Raw genomic sequence first — 14,108 nt, 5'->3', positions numbered from 1 at the left:
AAACGAGAACAAGAATAAGAGCTTCTACATGATTTTTTTTTTTTTTTTAACTAAATAAACAAATTAAGAAACTAAACTACTCCATTCATATATTTAAAAAAAATTTAAGACTTACAGAAAAAAACAAAAAGGATAGGAAAAAATTAAAAAGTATTGAAAACTGAAACTGCAAAATTCTAAATAAATGCAAAAATATTAAAATAGCTACAGTAACTATTGATGTCTCAGTAAATTAAACAAAAAATAAAATGTTTTCTAATTTGATGTCCCATCCTGTTTGACTTCTTGATTGTGTTGTTCTCACTATCAGAATAGAATAAAATAGAATAGAATCCTTTATAAACGTGACCCAACTGATAATTCAGTTATAATTTAAGTTTGATTGTAAATATTTATTTACTTTACAATTTGCACTGGCATGTCTAGCACTACATGTACTACATGTCTAACACTACATGTAGTACAGGTACATGTAGTGCTAGACATGTAATACAGTAGTGCTACATGTATTACAGGTAGTATTACATGAAATGAAATGAATGGAATAAAAAATACTTAGTAATCCCCAAAGGGAAATCCAATATAGTAGTATATAATAATTAACTTGAGGAGGTCTTGTTCCGGAGGCTGACGGCTGCTGGCAGGAATGATCTTCTGTATCTTTCAGTCTTGCATCGGACCTGAAGAAGCCTCTCACTGAACACACTTTGTTGTTTCATCACTGTGTTGTGGAGAGGGTGTGAAGAATCCTCCATCATCTTCATCAGCTTGTGCAGCATTCTTCTTTGGACAATCACAGTGCTTTGTTTATTCTTCTTCCTCCTGAAGTCAACAATCATCTCTTTTGTTTTGCTGCTATTTAATATGAGATGATTGTCACCGCACCATTTAACAAACTGACTGACCAGTTCTCTGTACTCTGCTTCTTGTCCATCCCTGATACACCCCACAACTGCAGAGTCATCAGAGTATTTCTGCAGATGACAGGACTCAGAGTTGTACTGGAAGTCTGAGGTGTACAGAGTGAAGAGGAATGGCCAGAGTACAGACACATTACAGTCAGGGATGTGTTGTTTCACTGATAATCCTGATTTGGAAGAGGTTAATCAGGTGATCCCGATTGTAAACAAGTCTTTCATTGCCATAGAGACTCATCATAACAAGTCTTGAAAGAGCTAAAATATGCAGAAAAATCTTCCTTGCAGCACACCCTCCGAACCGGCATGAAATCCTCAGAAAAAAATACCTAACTTGAGGTAATATCTATGCGAGAACAGTTTGTAGTTTCAAAAAAATAAAGATAGCAAGTCAGAGCTACTACAATCTGCTGCCAACAGACGGTGGAATCTAGAATGGAATGTAGTGCTACATGGCAACCAACTAGCTCCTACCTATGATGTCCTGTTTGGTTTTTATGTTTTTACTCCTGAAGATGGAAACACTTGTTAAAAGAAGACTCATGTGTGTCAACTGCTGTAGTGACAAGCTTTCTTGTTTTTTTACCTGGATTTGCCGCTGTGGTGGTGGGCAGGTTGGTGCCCTGGTTATTGGTTGTTGGCCCGGGCACAAGGGCAGTGGAGGGGGGGGGTTGGTGTGTGCGTGTGAGTGTGTGTGTGTACACTACAGATAGGTCAGAGTCTGGGTTGGTGCCCAGGGAGCGTGACTTGTGCACTGGGGTGTGGCCTGGCTGCCGCTTGGTGGTGGTCTGGGTGTCCTGGCTCTCTGTTGGTGTGGGCTGTACCCTCTGCCTGCAGGGGTGGGGGGGTGGGGGTTGCCTTTGGCCACTTGGGGCCCTGGGGCCCACGTTCTGTCAGCCTATGCCGATCCAGGGTCACTGGGGCCTGTTCCCCCTGACTGTGGGGGGGCTCTGGTTGCCCCCCCCCCTCTGCTACCTCCTTGGTGGGTCCATGGCTGGCTTTGGAGCGGGGTGGTTGGGGTCTGTGGGGGTGGCTACGAGGTGCCTGGGTCTCGGGGTTCACTTGGCTTGCTCCTTGCCTTTGTGTGGGTGGAGTCAATGTGTGGGCGGGCTTATCTTGTGTGGGCGGGGCCACACTGGCATGATCACTCATCTCTGAACACGTTCCACTCTGGATGCTCTGCATGTGACTGTGTCACATACAGAGTGAGTTTATTTACTGCAGGTTTATTTACAGCAGTTGGTTTTCTTTCTGTGTTTTTGGTTTAACTGGTTAAATAATATAAAGTTTTTAGTTTCTAGTGCTCCTGACAGTTGTTGGCTTTGTCTGAGTCTGTGTGTGTATATGCTTATGTATGTATGTTTCTTTCTCTCTCTCTCTACGAGATGTTTTCTCTTTTTTCTCTCTTCTCTTTCTGTCCCTCTTCTATCCTCTCCGCTCCGGTCCAGCAGCACAAACCCTGTAGTATGAACAATAATGCAAAATAAATAGAAAAATAATGTTGCGGCTTCCTTTTCCTAAAGCCGCTGAGAGGTGTTGGGTCCTGTAATATTGGTGACGCGCTTCGTCCTTCCAAAGAGATGCTGGTTCCAGTTGCGTTTTAAGATGGTTTATTTTTCATTGGGATCAGCGTTGCTTTATATATACAGAGAATATGCTGTGATGACTTGACAGAAAATAAACCGGAATAATATTGAAGAAAACACACAAAAGGCTAAAGCAAAATACAAAGGAATAAAGCGAAAAGCGGTCAACAAAAATTACGGCTACCCAGCTGCCTCTCCCCAACATTTCCCCAAGTGAAAGTGGACCTTTTAAAACTTTGCGCCACCCACATGCACTTACACCTAACCGCGCCCACACACGCACGCACTAACACCTGTATACGCCCACACACTCGCGCATAGTGCTCCCCAGAATACATGTCTTCTATAAATAAAATAAGACTATCAAGGGGAGCATTATGGATATAATGGCATAGTAAATGTGTTCAGCAGAACAGCATCCAGACCATCATTCTGCTGCTTCAATGAATGACAAGACAAATAAATAAACTAGAAAAGCACTCAGAGTGAAATATTCCCACCTAATACAATACTAAAGAACTCTTAATATTCCTGGATCCAAACAGTGATCCAGATCAGTTCTTCTTTATTACATTTCCAACAACTCCTGAAAATTTCATGACAATCATCCATAACTTTTCAGTAATCTTGAACACAAACAGATAAAGCTATAATAACATCACTTCCTCTGCAGAGGTAATAATAAACTGTATATTATGAAAACCTTCCGGTGCTGCCACCTGGTGGAGAAGAGGAGTAACATTATATTTTTTCTGCTCTTCCTCATGATGAAGACGTTTCAAATGGAATTAAAAGCTTGTTTTGGTAAATATGATGGAAATGTGCATTGCTTCGGCATCATGAACTGTTTCAGCAGGAAATTATTTCATTTTTCTAATTTGATGTCAGTAAACAGTCAAATGGAAGAGTGACGAAGCAAACTCATAAGATGTTGACTACACAAATAAGTCTTGTAGTCCTCAAAGACCCCAACCTTCTTTGTGAAAACCAAAAATGTACCACAAGTCCTCAAGCTTCTATCATCATTCCATAAAGAAATCCCAACAACAGATAAACATCTTTTAGTTTCTGTTTGGTACCGTGAATTTGCTCTGAAGTCATAAGTAGTCTCTTGAAATTAAATAAATCTTTGTATGCCGGCTGGGAGTTTGTTTTGGCTCTATACAGTATTATTTTGTAATAAACCAAATAATTGAATTTTAAAACATGTAATTTTGTAAAAAGCAGGTAATATGTGCAAAGTAATCTGCTTTATTAATAATCTGTATAACTTGTAAAAGAACAGTTGCATTTAAAGTGGTTTTATTTGTTAATCGCCAGACTTCCACACGATAGGATGTATAAGGAAGTAGGCGTGAACAATAAATATTAAATAAAGCTTTATAGTTTAATATACTTCTTGATTTGTACAAGATTGCAATCATCGTAGGGTTCAGGACGTCCTCTGTGGTCCAACATCCAGCAGGCGGACGGCGTCTCCCACCTCACTGGCAGGAGGTCTCTACTGCTCTTCTTCCCACTGGAGGCCGTCCTCCTCTGTCCTCCTCGTGGCTCCTCTGTCCTCCTCGTGGCTCCTCTGTCCTCCTCGTGGCTCCTCTGTCCTCCTCGTGGCTCCTCTGTCCTCCTTGTGGCTCCTCTGTCCTCCTCGTAGCTCCTCTGTCCTCCTCTGTCCGGTCATGTGAGCGTGGGAAACGTTGACGTTTTGTCCTGAAAACACGAGGACGCGTCCGTCCCTTTCATAAAGCTTTATTCCACACATCTGCATTTACATCCTCCGTTGAAAAGAAGTCAACAATTAAGACAAAAACAGCAAAAACACACAGAGTTCAACAGAAGCAACAACATCAGAACCACCAGAATAATAATCATAGAAGAAGAAGAAGCGTCACATGACACTGCTCCGGGGTCAGTCGTCTTCATGCGGTGTCATGTGACACGATGCTGCGCCGTAAACACGCAGTGAAGACACACAATACTGTTTATTTCATGTCTCAGATGAGTTTCCAGCAGAGGTCTCCTCCTCCCCCTCCTCCTCTTCTTCTTCTTCTTCCTCCCCCTCCTCCTCTTCTTCTTCTTCTTCCTCCTCCCCCTCCTCCTCTTCTTCTTCTTCCTCCTCCTCCTCCCCCTCCTCCTCTTCTTCTTCCTCCTCCCCCTCCTCTTCTTCTTCTTCTTCCTCCCCCTCCTCCTCTTCTTCTTCTTCTTCCTCCTCCCCCTCCTCCTCTTCTTCTTCTTCCTCCTCCTCCTCCTCCTCTTCTTCTTCTTCTTCCTCCTCCTCTTCATCTTCCTCCTCCTCTGTGGACATGAGTCGAGTGCAGATGAATGCTGGTCGTTTGGCACGCTGCAGCAGAAGCTGTGTGTGTGTGTGGCATCAGTCTGGTAGCAGAGATGCGAGGCATGTCTCCATGGCGACTCAGAGGACCTCTGTAAAGACAGAAAAACCGCTGAGGATGTTTCCATGACAACAGCTTTTTACAAAACATCATACTCAGAACAACAGTTGATCCAGCGAAGCCTGAACGTCCAATAGGACGCTCCGACATCATGCACCTGGATGAGGTCGGAGCGTCCTATTGGACGATTCTTACATGACTAGAGGTTGCTATGGAAACGGGTTTCTGTAGCTGGAAGAAGGTCATATGGTCTGATGAGTCCACAGTGACCCTGTTCCAGACTCATCATGTCTGGACCAAAACCAGGACCTAACCCTAGTCCTGGTTTAGAACTAGGTTCAGAAACCTGGTTCAGGATCAGGTTCAGGACCAGGTTTAGGACTAGGTTCAGAAACCTGGTTCAGGATCAGGTTCAAGACCAGGTTTAGAACTAGGTTCAGAAACCTGGTTCAGGATCAGGTTCAGGACCAGGTTTAGGACTAGGTTCAGAAACCTGGTTCAGGATCAGGTTCAAGACCAGGTTTAGGACTAGGTTCAGAAACCTGGTTCAGGATCAGGTTCAAGACCAGGTTTAGGACTAGGTTCAGAAACCTGGTTCAGGATCAGGTTCAAGACCAGGTTTAGAACTAGGTTCAGAAACCTGGTTCAGGATCAGGTTCAGGACCAGGTTTAGGACTAGTTTCAAGACCGAGTTCAGGACTAGGTTCAGGACCAGGTTCAGGACTAGGTTCAGGACCAGGTTTAGAACTAAGTTCAGGACCAGGTTTAGAACTAGGTTCAAGACCGAGTTCAGGACTAGGTTCAGGACCAGGTTCAGGACTAGGTTCAGGTCCAGGTTTAGAACTAGGTTCAGGACCAGGTTCAGGACTAGGTTCAGGACCAGGTTTAGGACTAGGTTCAGGACAGAGTTCAGGACTAGGTTCAGGACCAGGTTTAGGACTAGGTTCAGGACCGAGTTCAGGACTAGGTTCAGGACCAGGTTCAAGACCGAGTTCAGGACTAGGTTCAGGACCTAGTTCCTCAAGGTTCTGTACTTGGACCAGTACTCTTCACGCTATATATGCTCCCTTTAGGCAAAATTATTAGACAGCATGGAATAAACTTTCATTGTTATGCAGATGATACTCAACTATACTTATCCTTTAAACCAGATGAAACAAATCAGCCCAATAGGCTACAAAATTGTCTCATAGACATAAAGACTTGGATGTCTAGAAATTTTCTCCTCTTAAACTCAGATAAGACTGAAGTAATTCTCGTTGGATCTGAAAAACTCAGAGCTAAATTTTCCGGTTTTGTAATGAACCTGGATGGCATTACTTTAGCTTCCAGTGCTACAGTGAGAAACCTTGGAGTAATATTTGACCCTGACCTGTCCTTTGGCCCACATATTAAGGAGGTTACTAAAACAGCCTTCTTTCATTTACGTAATATAGCCAAAATTAGGGACATTCTGTCTCAGAGTGATGCAGAAAAACTGGTTCACGCTTTTGTTACTTCGAGACTAGATTACTGTAACTCTCTATTACTGGGCTGTCCTAAATATGCCCTGAAAAGCCTTCAGCTGATCCAGAATTCTGCAGCCAGAGTCCTGACCAGAACCAGCAGGAGAGATCATATTTCTCCAGTTTTAGCCTCTCTTCATTGGCTGCCTGTTGAATCTAGAATAGAATTTAAAATCCTTCTCCTTACATATAAAGCCCTCCGCAACCAGGCACCACTATATATCAAAGACCTCATTGTTCCTTATATACCAAGCAGAGTACTTCGTTCGCAGACTGCAGGCTTACTTGTGGTTCCTAGAGTCTCAAAGAGCCGAGCAGGAGGCAGAGCCTTTGGTTATCAGGCCCCTCTCTTATGGAATAAGCTCCCAGTTAGTGTTAGGGAAGCAGACACCCTCCCCACCTTTAAGACTAGGCTGAAGACTTATCTTTTTGATAAGTCCTATAGCTAGGGATAGTTAGCATCCCTTAGTTATGCTGCTATAGGTTTAGACTGCTGAGGGACATTTCCTGATACACTGAGCTTCTTTCTTTTTCTCTTTATCTCTCTCTTTAACCCCCCCCCCCCATAACAGTGTTGCATCATTAACATGTATGTCTCCTGTCTCAGCAGGTCTCCCTGGCCGGGAGTAGCAGTTCCTGTTGTCTGTTGTCTTTCTGTCCTCTTCCCCCCACACAGCAGAGGCAGATGGCTGCCTGTCCTGAGCCGGGTTCTGCCGGAGGTTTCCTTCCTGTTAAAAGGGAGTTTTTTCCTTCCCACTGTTGCCAGTGTACTTGCTCAGGATGGGAGATTGAGTTGGACTCAACTCAATCTGTTGGTTTCCTTATATAGGCTGTTATGAATTGGCCTTCATTATGTTTTCCCCTCTGTCTGTAAAGCGTCTTGAGATGGCATTGCCGTGATTTGACGCTATATAAATAAAGTTGAATTGAATTGAATTGAACCGGGTCCTGAAACTAGACCTGAACCTATTACTGGACATTATTATGAACCTGGTCCTGAACCAGGTTTCTGAACCTTGTCCTGAACCTGGTCCTGAACCTAGTCCTGAACCTGGTCCTGAACCTAGTCCTGAACCTGGTCCTGAACCCAGTTCTAAACCTGGTCCTGAACCTAGTTCTAAACCTGGTCCTGAACCTAGTCCTGAACCTGGTCCTGAACCTGATCCTGAACCAGGTTTCTGAACCTAGTCCTGAACTCGGTCTTGAACCTAGTCCTAAACCTGGTCCTGAACATAGTTCTAAACCTGGTCCTGAACTTAGTCCTAAACCTGGTCCTGAACCTAGTCCTAAACTCGGTCTTGAACCTAGTCCTAAACCTGGTCCTGAACCTAGTCCTGAACCTGGTCCTGAACCTAGTCCTAAACTCGGTCTTGAACCTAGTCCTAAACCTGGTCCTGAACCTAGTCCTAAACCTGGTCCTAAACCTAGTCCTAAACCTGGTCCTGAACCTAGTCTTGAACTAGGTCCTGAACCTAGTTCTAAACCTGGTCCGGAACCTAGTCCTGAAACTAGACCCGAACCTATTACTGGACATTATTATGAACCTGGTCCTGAACTTAGTTCTAAACCTGGTCCTGAACCTAGTCCTAAACTCGGTCTTGAACCTAGTCCTAAACCTGTTCCTGAACCTAGTTCTAAACCTGGTCCTAAACCTAGTCCTAAACCTGGTCCTGAACCTAGTTCTAAACCTGGTCCTAAACCTAGTCCTAAACCTGGTCCTGAACCTAGTCTTGAACTAGGTCCTAAACCTAGTTCTAAACCTGGTCCTGAACCTAGTCCTGAAACTACACCCGAACCTATTACTGAACATAATTATCTTCAGGTTTAGGACTAGGTTCAGGACCAGGTTCAGGACTAGGTTCAGGACCAGGTTTAGAACTAAGTTCAGGACCAGGTTTAGAACTAGGTTCAAGACTGAGTTCAGGACTAGGTTCAGGACCAGGTTTATAATACTGTCCAGTAATAGGTTCGGGTCTAGTTTCAGGACTAGGTTCCGGACCAGGTTTAGAACTAGGTTCAGGACCTAGTTCAAGACTAGGTTCAGGACCAGGTTTAGGACTAGGTTTAGGATCAGGTTTAGGACTAGGTTCAGGACCAGGTTTAGGACTAGGTTCAAGACCGAGTTCAGGACTAGGTTCAGGACCAGGTTTAGGACTAGGTTCAGGACCAGGTTTAGAACTAAGTTCAGGACCAGGTTTAGAACTAGGTTCAGGACCAGGTTTAGGACTAGGTTCAAGACCGAGTTCAGGACTAGGTTCAGAAACCTGGTTCAGGATCAGGTCCAGGACTAGGTTCAGGACCAGGTTTAGAACTAGGTTCAGGACCGAGTTCAGGACCAAGTTCAGGACCAGGTTTAGAACTAGGTTCAGGACCAGGTTCAGGACTTGGTTCAGGAACAGGTTCAGGATCAGGCAGGGGCAGACTTACCATTAGGCCAAAAAAGGCGGTTCCTAGGGCCCCTGGTTCTTTAGGCCCCCATAAAACTTGTCATACACTGCTGGTTGTTTATTACTTAGTAACTTATTACTAACATTAATTATGTTTTTGATTAAAATGCTTTCACTAAACTGCCAGCAGAATGTTTATTATCTCATGTGTGTCTCGGGCCCCCCCTCCAGTCTCCACTATGTTGGATCAGTCCATTGTGGCTCTGCACATGCTCAGAAAGGATCCAGGAAGACCACAAACCAAATGAAAACAAACGGCGCGAAGAGGAAAGAAAAAACAAGAAAAGAAGAAAAGAAAAGGAGCAATCCACAGCAAAGTGAACAAAGACGGAGAAAAGCAGAAAGGTGTCCTCAAAGTTACGACAAGTGACGATACTGTCTTCGCTGCAAGTCAAATAACAACGTGGACATCTGCTGGGGAGGGTCCGTCATGAGGAGGGGAATGACGAGTGTGAAAAGTGTCTCTTCTATATAAGAAATATTTCTTTATTCCGTTAAAGACGGGAACGCTTATTGGTCATTTTGAAGTAAGCTTTGAATTTCCTTTCTATTTGTGACAGAAGATGTGAAAACAGTTATTCAATCGTCTTTTTTTATACTTTGAATTTCCAGGAAAACGTCAGGGCTTGTTTTAAAATCACACATATGTTTTACAGGTAATTTTGCCAGGTGTTCTTAGGCTTTAATGTGTTAAGTTATGCATTCAAAACTAACGGAAGTTATTAACTAGAGCCAACCCAATTTATCAGATGGCCGATAAAATCGGCCCTTTATAGCCTTTTTCAGCTGTAATTTTGCTGATCAAATGCCATTTTTTTCTTAATTTCTTATTAAATGGTAAATGCTGTTCAGTGTCGGGTTGGGCAGGAAAAAACAAAAACAAAAAAAACCCCAAACAAACAAAAAAGCCTGCAGCTTCATGGAAGGACCTCCGTCCAACTGGACAGTCCACCAGCACCTTCCTACGGCGTCCTCTACTGTCTGATTTCCTGCTTGTGTTGTTCTCACTCACATGTTAGTCGCTTTGGATTAAAGCGTCTACATGACTGTAGAACAGGATGTCCTTGCAGCTTTTCTCCACTAGATGGAGCTCTGACTCCATTCAATCCTCAGCGCTCGCCGTCTTCTCAGTAACGTACAGGAGCTACAGTCAGGCAACATTACAGGGCGACTGTCTGTGGCTCAGAACTAGGTTCAGGACCAGCTTTAGGACCAGGTTCAGGACTAGGTTCAAGGCGAGGTCCAGGTTATTCCACCTTCTCCAGGATTTATGGCGGGATGTGAAATAGCGGTTCAGGAAACTGGAGACATCAAGTCCACACCACGGAGTCCGGACCTGAACCCCTTGGAGGATCTTTAGGATGGTCTGAACTCACATTTACAAGAAACCCAGAAATCCACCTGGATGCTTTATAAATCTCTGACTACAGATGTTCTGTCGTGTGTGTGTGTGTGTGTGTGTGTGTGTGTGTGTGTGTGTGTGTGTTGGGTCGTACCTGCCACATGCTGAGGCTTCATCGTGCTCGTCTTCATCAGGAAAGGCTCCGTCCCCTCAAAGCCCAGCAGGGGCTCTCCACTTTGCTGCTGCTGGCTGCCGTCGCTCAGCTGCACCATCCCCTCAAAGTCGCCGTTGGCCGCGACGCCATTCTGGTGCGAGGCTAGCTGCACGCCATTTACGACCATGGGGCCAGTCTGTGAGGGGCCAAGCGTCGCCACAACGGGGCCTGGTAGGTTTGCAGCACCTAGACAGAGATCAGAGGATAATTTTATCAATCTGAAACACTCACAGCTGCTTAAGGTTACCTAGACTCTGCAGGACTCTACAGGACTCTGCTAGACTCTACAGGACTCTGTTAGACTCTGCTAGACTATACAGGACTCTGCTAGAATCTGCAGGACTCTACAGGACTCTGCTAGACTCTACAGGACTCTGTTAGACTCTGCTAGACTATACAGGACTCTGCTAGACTCTGCAGGACTCTACAGGACTCTGCTAGACTCTATAGGACTCTGCTAGACTATACAGGACTCTGCTAGACTCTACAGGACTCTACAGGTCTCTGCTAGACTCTGCAGGACTCTACAGGTCTTTGCTAGACTCTGCTAGACTCTACAGGACTCTGTTAGACTCTACAGGACTCTACAGGTCTCTGCTAGACTCTGCAGGACTCTACAGGACTCTGCAGGACTCTACAGGACTCTGCAGCACTCTACAGGTCTCTGCTAGACTCTGCAGGACTCTGCAGGACTCTACAGGACTCTACAGGTCTCTGCTAGACTCTGCAGGACTCTACAGGTCTCTGAAAGACTCTGCAGGACTCTACAGGTCTCTGCTAGACTCTACAGGACTCTACAGGTCTCTGCTAGACTCTGCAGGACTCTGCAGGACTCTACAGGACTCTACAGGTCTCTGCTAGACTCTGCAGGACTCTACAGGTCTCTGCTAGACTCTGCAGGACTCTGCAGGACTCTACAGGTCTCTGCTAGACTCTGCAGGAATCTGCAGGTCTCTGCTAGACTCTGCAAGACTCTGCAGGACTCTGCAGGACTCTACAGGACTCTGCTAGACTCTGCAAGACTCTGCAAGACTCTACAGGACTCTGCTAGACTCTGCAGGACTCTGCAGGATTCTGCTAGACTCTACAGGAATCTGCGGGACTCTGATAGACTCTACAGGACTCTGCAGGATTCTGCTAGACTCTACAGGACTCTACAGGAATCTGCTAGACTCTACAGGTCTCTGCTAGACTCTGCAGGACTCTACAGGTCTCTGCTAGACTCTGCAGGACTCTACAGGTCTCTGCTAGACTCTGCAGGACTCTGCAGGACTCTACAGGTCTCTGCTAGACTCTTCAGGACTCTACAGGACTCTGCTAGACTCTACAGGACTCTACAGGATTCTGCTAGACTCTACAGGACTCTACAGGATTCTGCTAGACTCTACAGGACTCTGCAGGACTTTGCAGGACTCTGCAGGACTCTACAGGATTCTGCTAGACTCTACAGGACTCTGCAGGACTTTGCAGGACTCTGCAGGACTCTACAGGATTCTGCTAGACTCTACAGGACTCTGCAGGACTTTGCAGGACTCTGCAGGACTCTACAGGATTCTGCTAGACTCTGCATGACCCTGCAGGACTCTACAGGTCTCTGCTAGACTCTTCAGGACTCTACAGGTCTCTGCTAGACTCTGCAGGACTCTACAGGTCTCTGCTAGACTCTGCAGGACTCTACAGGACTCTGCAGGTCTCTGCTAGACTCTGCAGGACTCTACAGGACTCTACAGGACTCTGCAGGTCTCTGCATGACCCTGCAGGACTCTACAGGATTCTGCTAGACTCTGCAGGTCTCTGCTAGACTCTACAGGACTCTACAGGACTCTGCTAGACTCTGCGGGACTCTACAGGTCTCTGATAGACTCTGCAGGACTCTACAGGTCTCTGCTAGACTCTGCAGGACTCTACAGGACTCTACAGGTCTCTGCAGGACTTTGCAGGACTCTGCAGGACTCTACAGGATTCTGCTAGACTCTGCATGACCCTGCAGGACTCTACAGGTCTCTGCTAGACTCTTCAGGACTCTACAGGTCTCTGCTAGACTCTGCAGGACTCTACAGGTCTCTGCTAGACTCTGCAGGACTCTACAGGACTCTGCAGGTCTCTGCTAGACTCTGCAGGACTCTACAGGACTCTACAGGACTCTGCAGGTCTCTGCATGACCCTGCAGGACTCTACAGGATTCTGCTAGACTCTGCAGGTCTCTGCTAGACTCTACAGGACTCTACAGGACTCTGCTAGACTCTGCGGGACTCTACAGGTCTCTGATAGACTCTGCAGGACTCTACAGGTCTCTGCTAGACTCTGCAGGACTCTACAGGACTCTACAGGTCTCTGCTAGACTCTGCAGGACTCTGCAGGTCTCTGCTAGACTCTGCAAGACTCTGCAGGACTCTATAGGACTCTACAGGACTCTGCAGGACTCTGCAGGTCTCTGCTAGACTCTGCAAGACTCTGCAGGACTCTATAGGACTCTACAGGTCTCTGCTAGACTCTGCAGGACTCTGCAGGTCTCTGCTAGACTCTGCATGACCCTGCAGGACTCTGCAGGACTCTACAGGTCTCTGCTAGACTCTGCAGGACTCTGCAGGTCTCTGCTAGACTCTGCATGACCCTGCAGGACTCTGCAGGTCTCTGCTAGACTCTGCAAGACTCTACAGGACTCTGCGGGACTCTACAAGAATCTGCTAGACTCTACAGAACTCTGCGGGACTCTGCTAGACTCTACAGGACTCTGCGGGACTCTGCTAGACTCTACAGGACTCTACAGGACTCTACAGGACTCTGCAGGACTCTGCAGGATTCTGCTAGACTCTACAGGATTCTACAGGAATCTGCTAGACTCTTCAGGACTCTACAGGTCTCTGCTAGACTCTGCAGGACTCTACAGGTCTCTGCTAGACTCTTCAGGACTCTGCAGGACTCTACAGGATTCTGCTAGACTCTACAGGACTCTACAGGTCTCTGCTAGACTCTACAGGACTCTATAGGACTCTGCGGGACTCTGCTAGACTCTGCAGGACTCTACAGGTCTCTGCTAGACTCTACAGGACTCTGCAGGACTCTACAGGATTCTGCTAGACTCTACAGGACTCTATAGGACTCTGCGGGACTCTGCTAGACTCTACAGGATTCTGCTAGACTCTACAGGACTCTATAGGACTCTACAGGACTCTGCAGGACTTTGCAGGACTCTGCAGGACTCTACAGTTCTCTGCTAGACTCTGCAGGACTCTACAGGACTCTGCAGGACTCTGCAGGACTCTACAGGTCTCTGCTAGACTCTGCAGGACTCTACAGGTCTCTGCTAGACTCTGCAGGACTCTACAGGACTCTGCAGGACTCTACAGGACTCTGCAGGACTCTACAGTACTCTGCAGGTCTCTGCTAGACTCTGCAGGACTCTACAGGTCTCTGCTAGACTCTACAGGACTCTGCAGGACTCTGCTAGACTCTGCGGGACTCTACATGTCTCTGCTAGACTCTGCAGGACTCTACAGGTCTCTGCTAGACTCTGCAGGACTCTACAGGACTCTACAGGTCTCTGCTAGACTCTGCAGGTCTCTGCTAGACTCTACAGGACTCTGCAGGTCTCTGCTAGACTCTGCAAGACTCTGCAAGACTCTGCAGGTCTCTGCATGACCCTGCAGGACTCTGCAGGTCTCTCCTAGACTCTGCAGGACTCTGCAGGTCTCTGCTAGACTCTG

At 46.3% G+C, this 14,108-nt stretch overlaps 1 protein-coding gene across 1 annotated transcript in view; it reads right to left on the bottom strand.

Annotated features, from left to right (window-relative positions):
- Positions 1-4,751: 4,751 nt before the first annotated feature.
- Positions 4,752-14,108, bottom strand: part of LOC306770372 (uncharacterized protein) — a gene marked incomplete at its 5' end in the record, with an annotated part of 127,393 nt that continues 118,036 nt past the window's right edge. The window contains 2 exons of the mRNA XM_079259231.1: positions 4,752-4,924; positions 10,342-10,587. Of these exons, the coding sequence (XP_079115357.1) occupies positions 4,914-4,924; positions 10,342-10,587 (257 nt within the window). The 3' untranslated portion in view covers positions 4,752-4,913. The remainder of the gene's footprint in view (positions 4,925-10,341; positions 10,588-14,108) is intronic.

The sequence above is a fragment of the Telmatherina bonti genome, assembly GCF_933228915.1.
Source record: "Telmatherina bonti genome assembly, chromosome: 19".
Taxonomy (NCBI): domain Eukaryota; kingdom Metazoa; phylum Chordata; class Actinopteri; order Atheriniformes; family Telmatherinidae; genus Telmatherina; species Telmatherina bonti.
The sequence above is the reverse complement of the archived record's forward strand: the minus strand, read 5'-3'. Positions and strand labels throughout refer to the sequence as shown.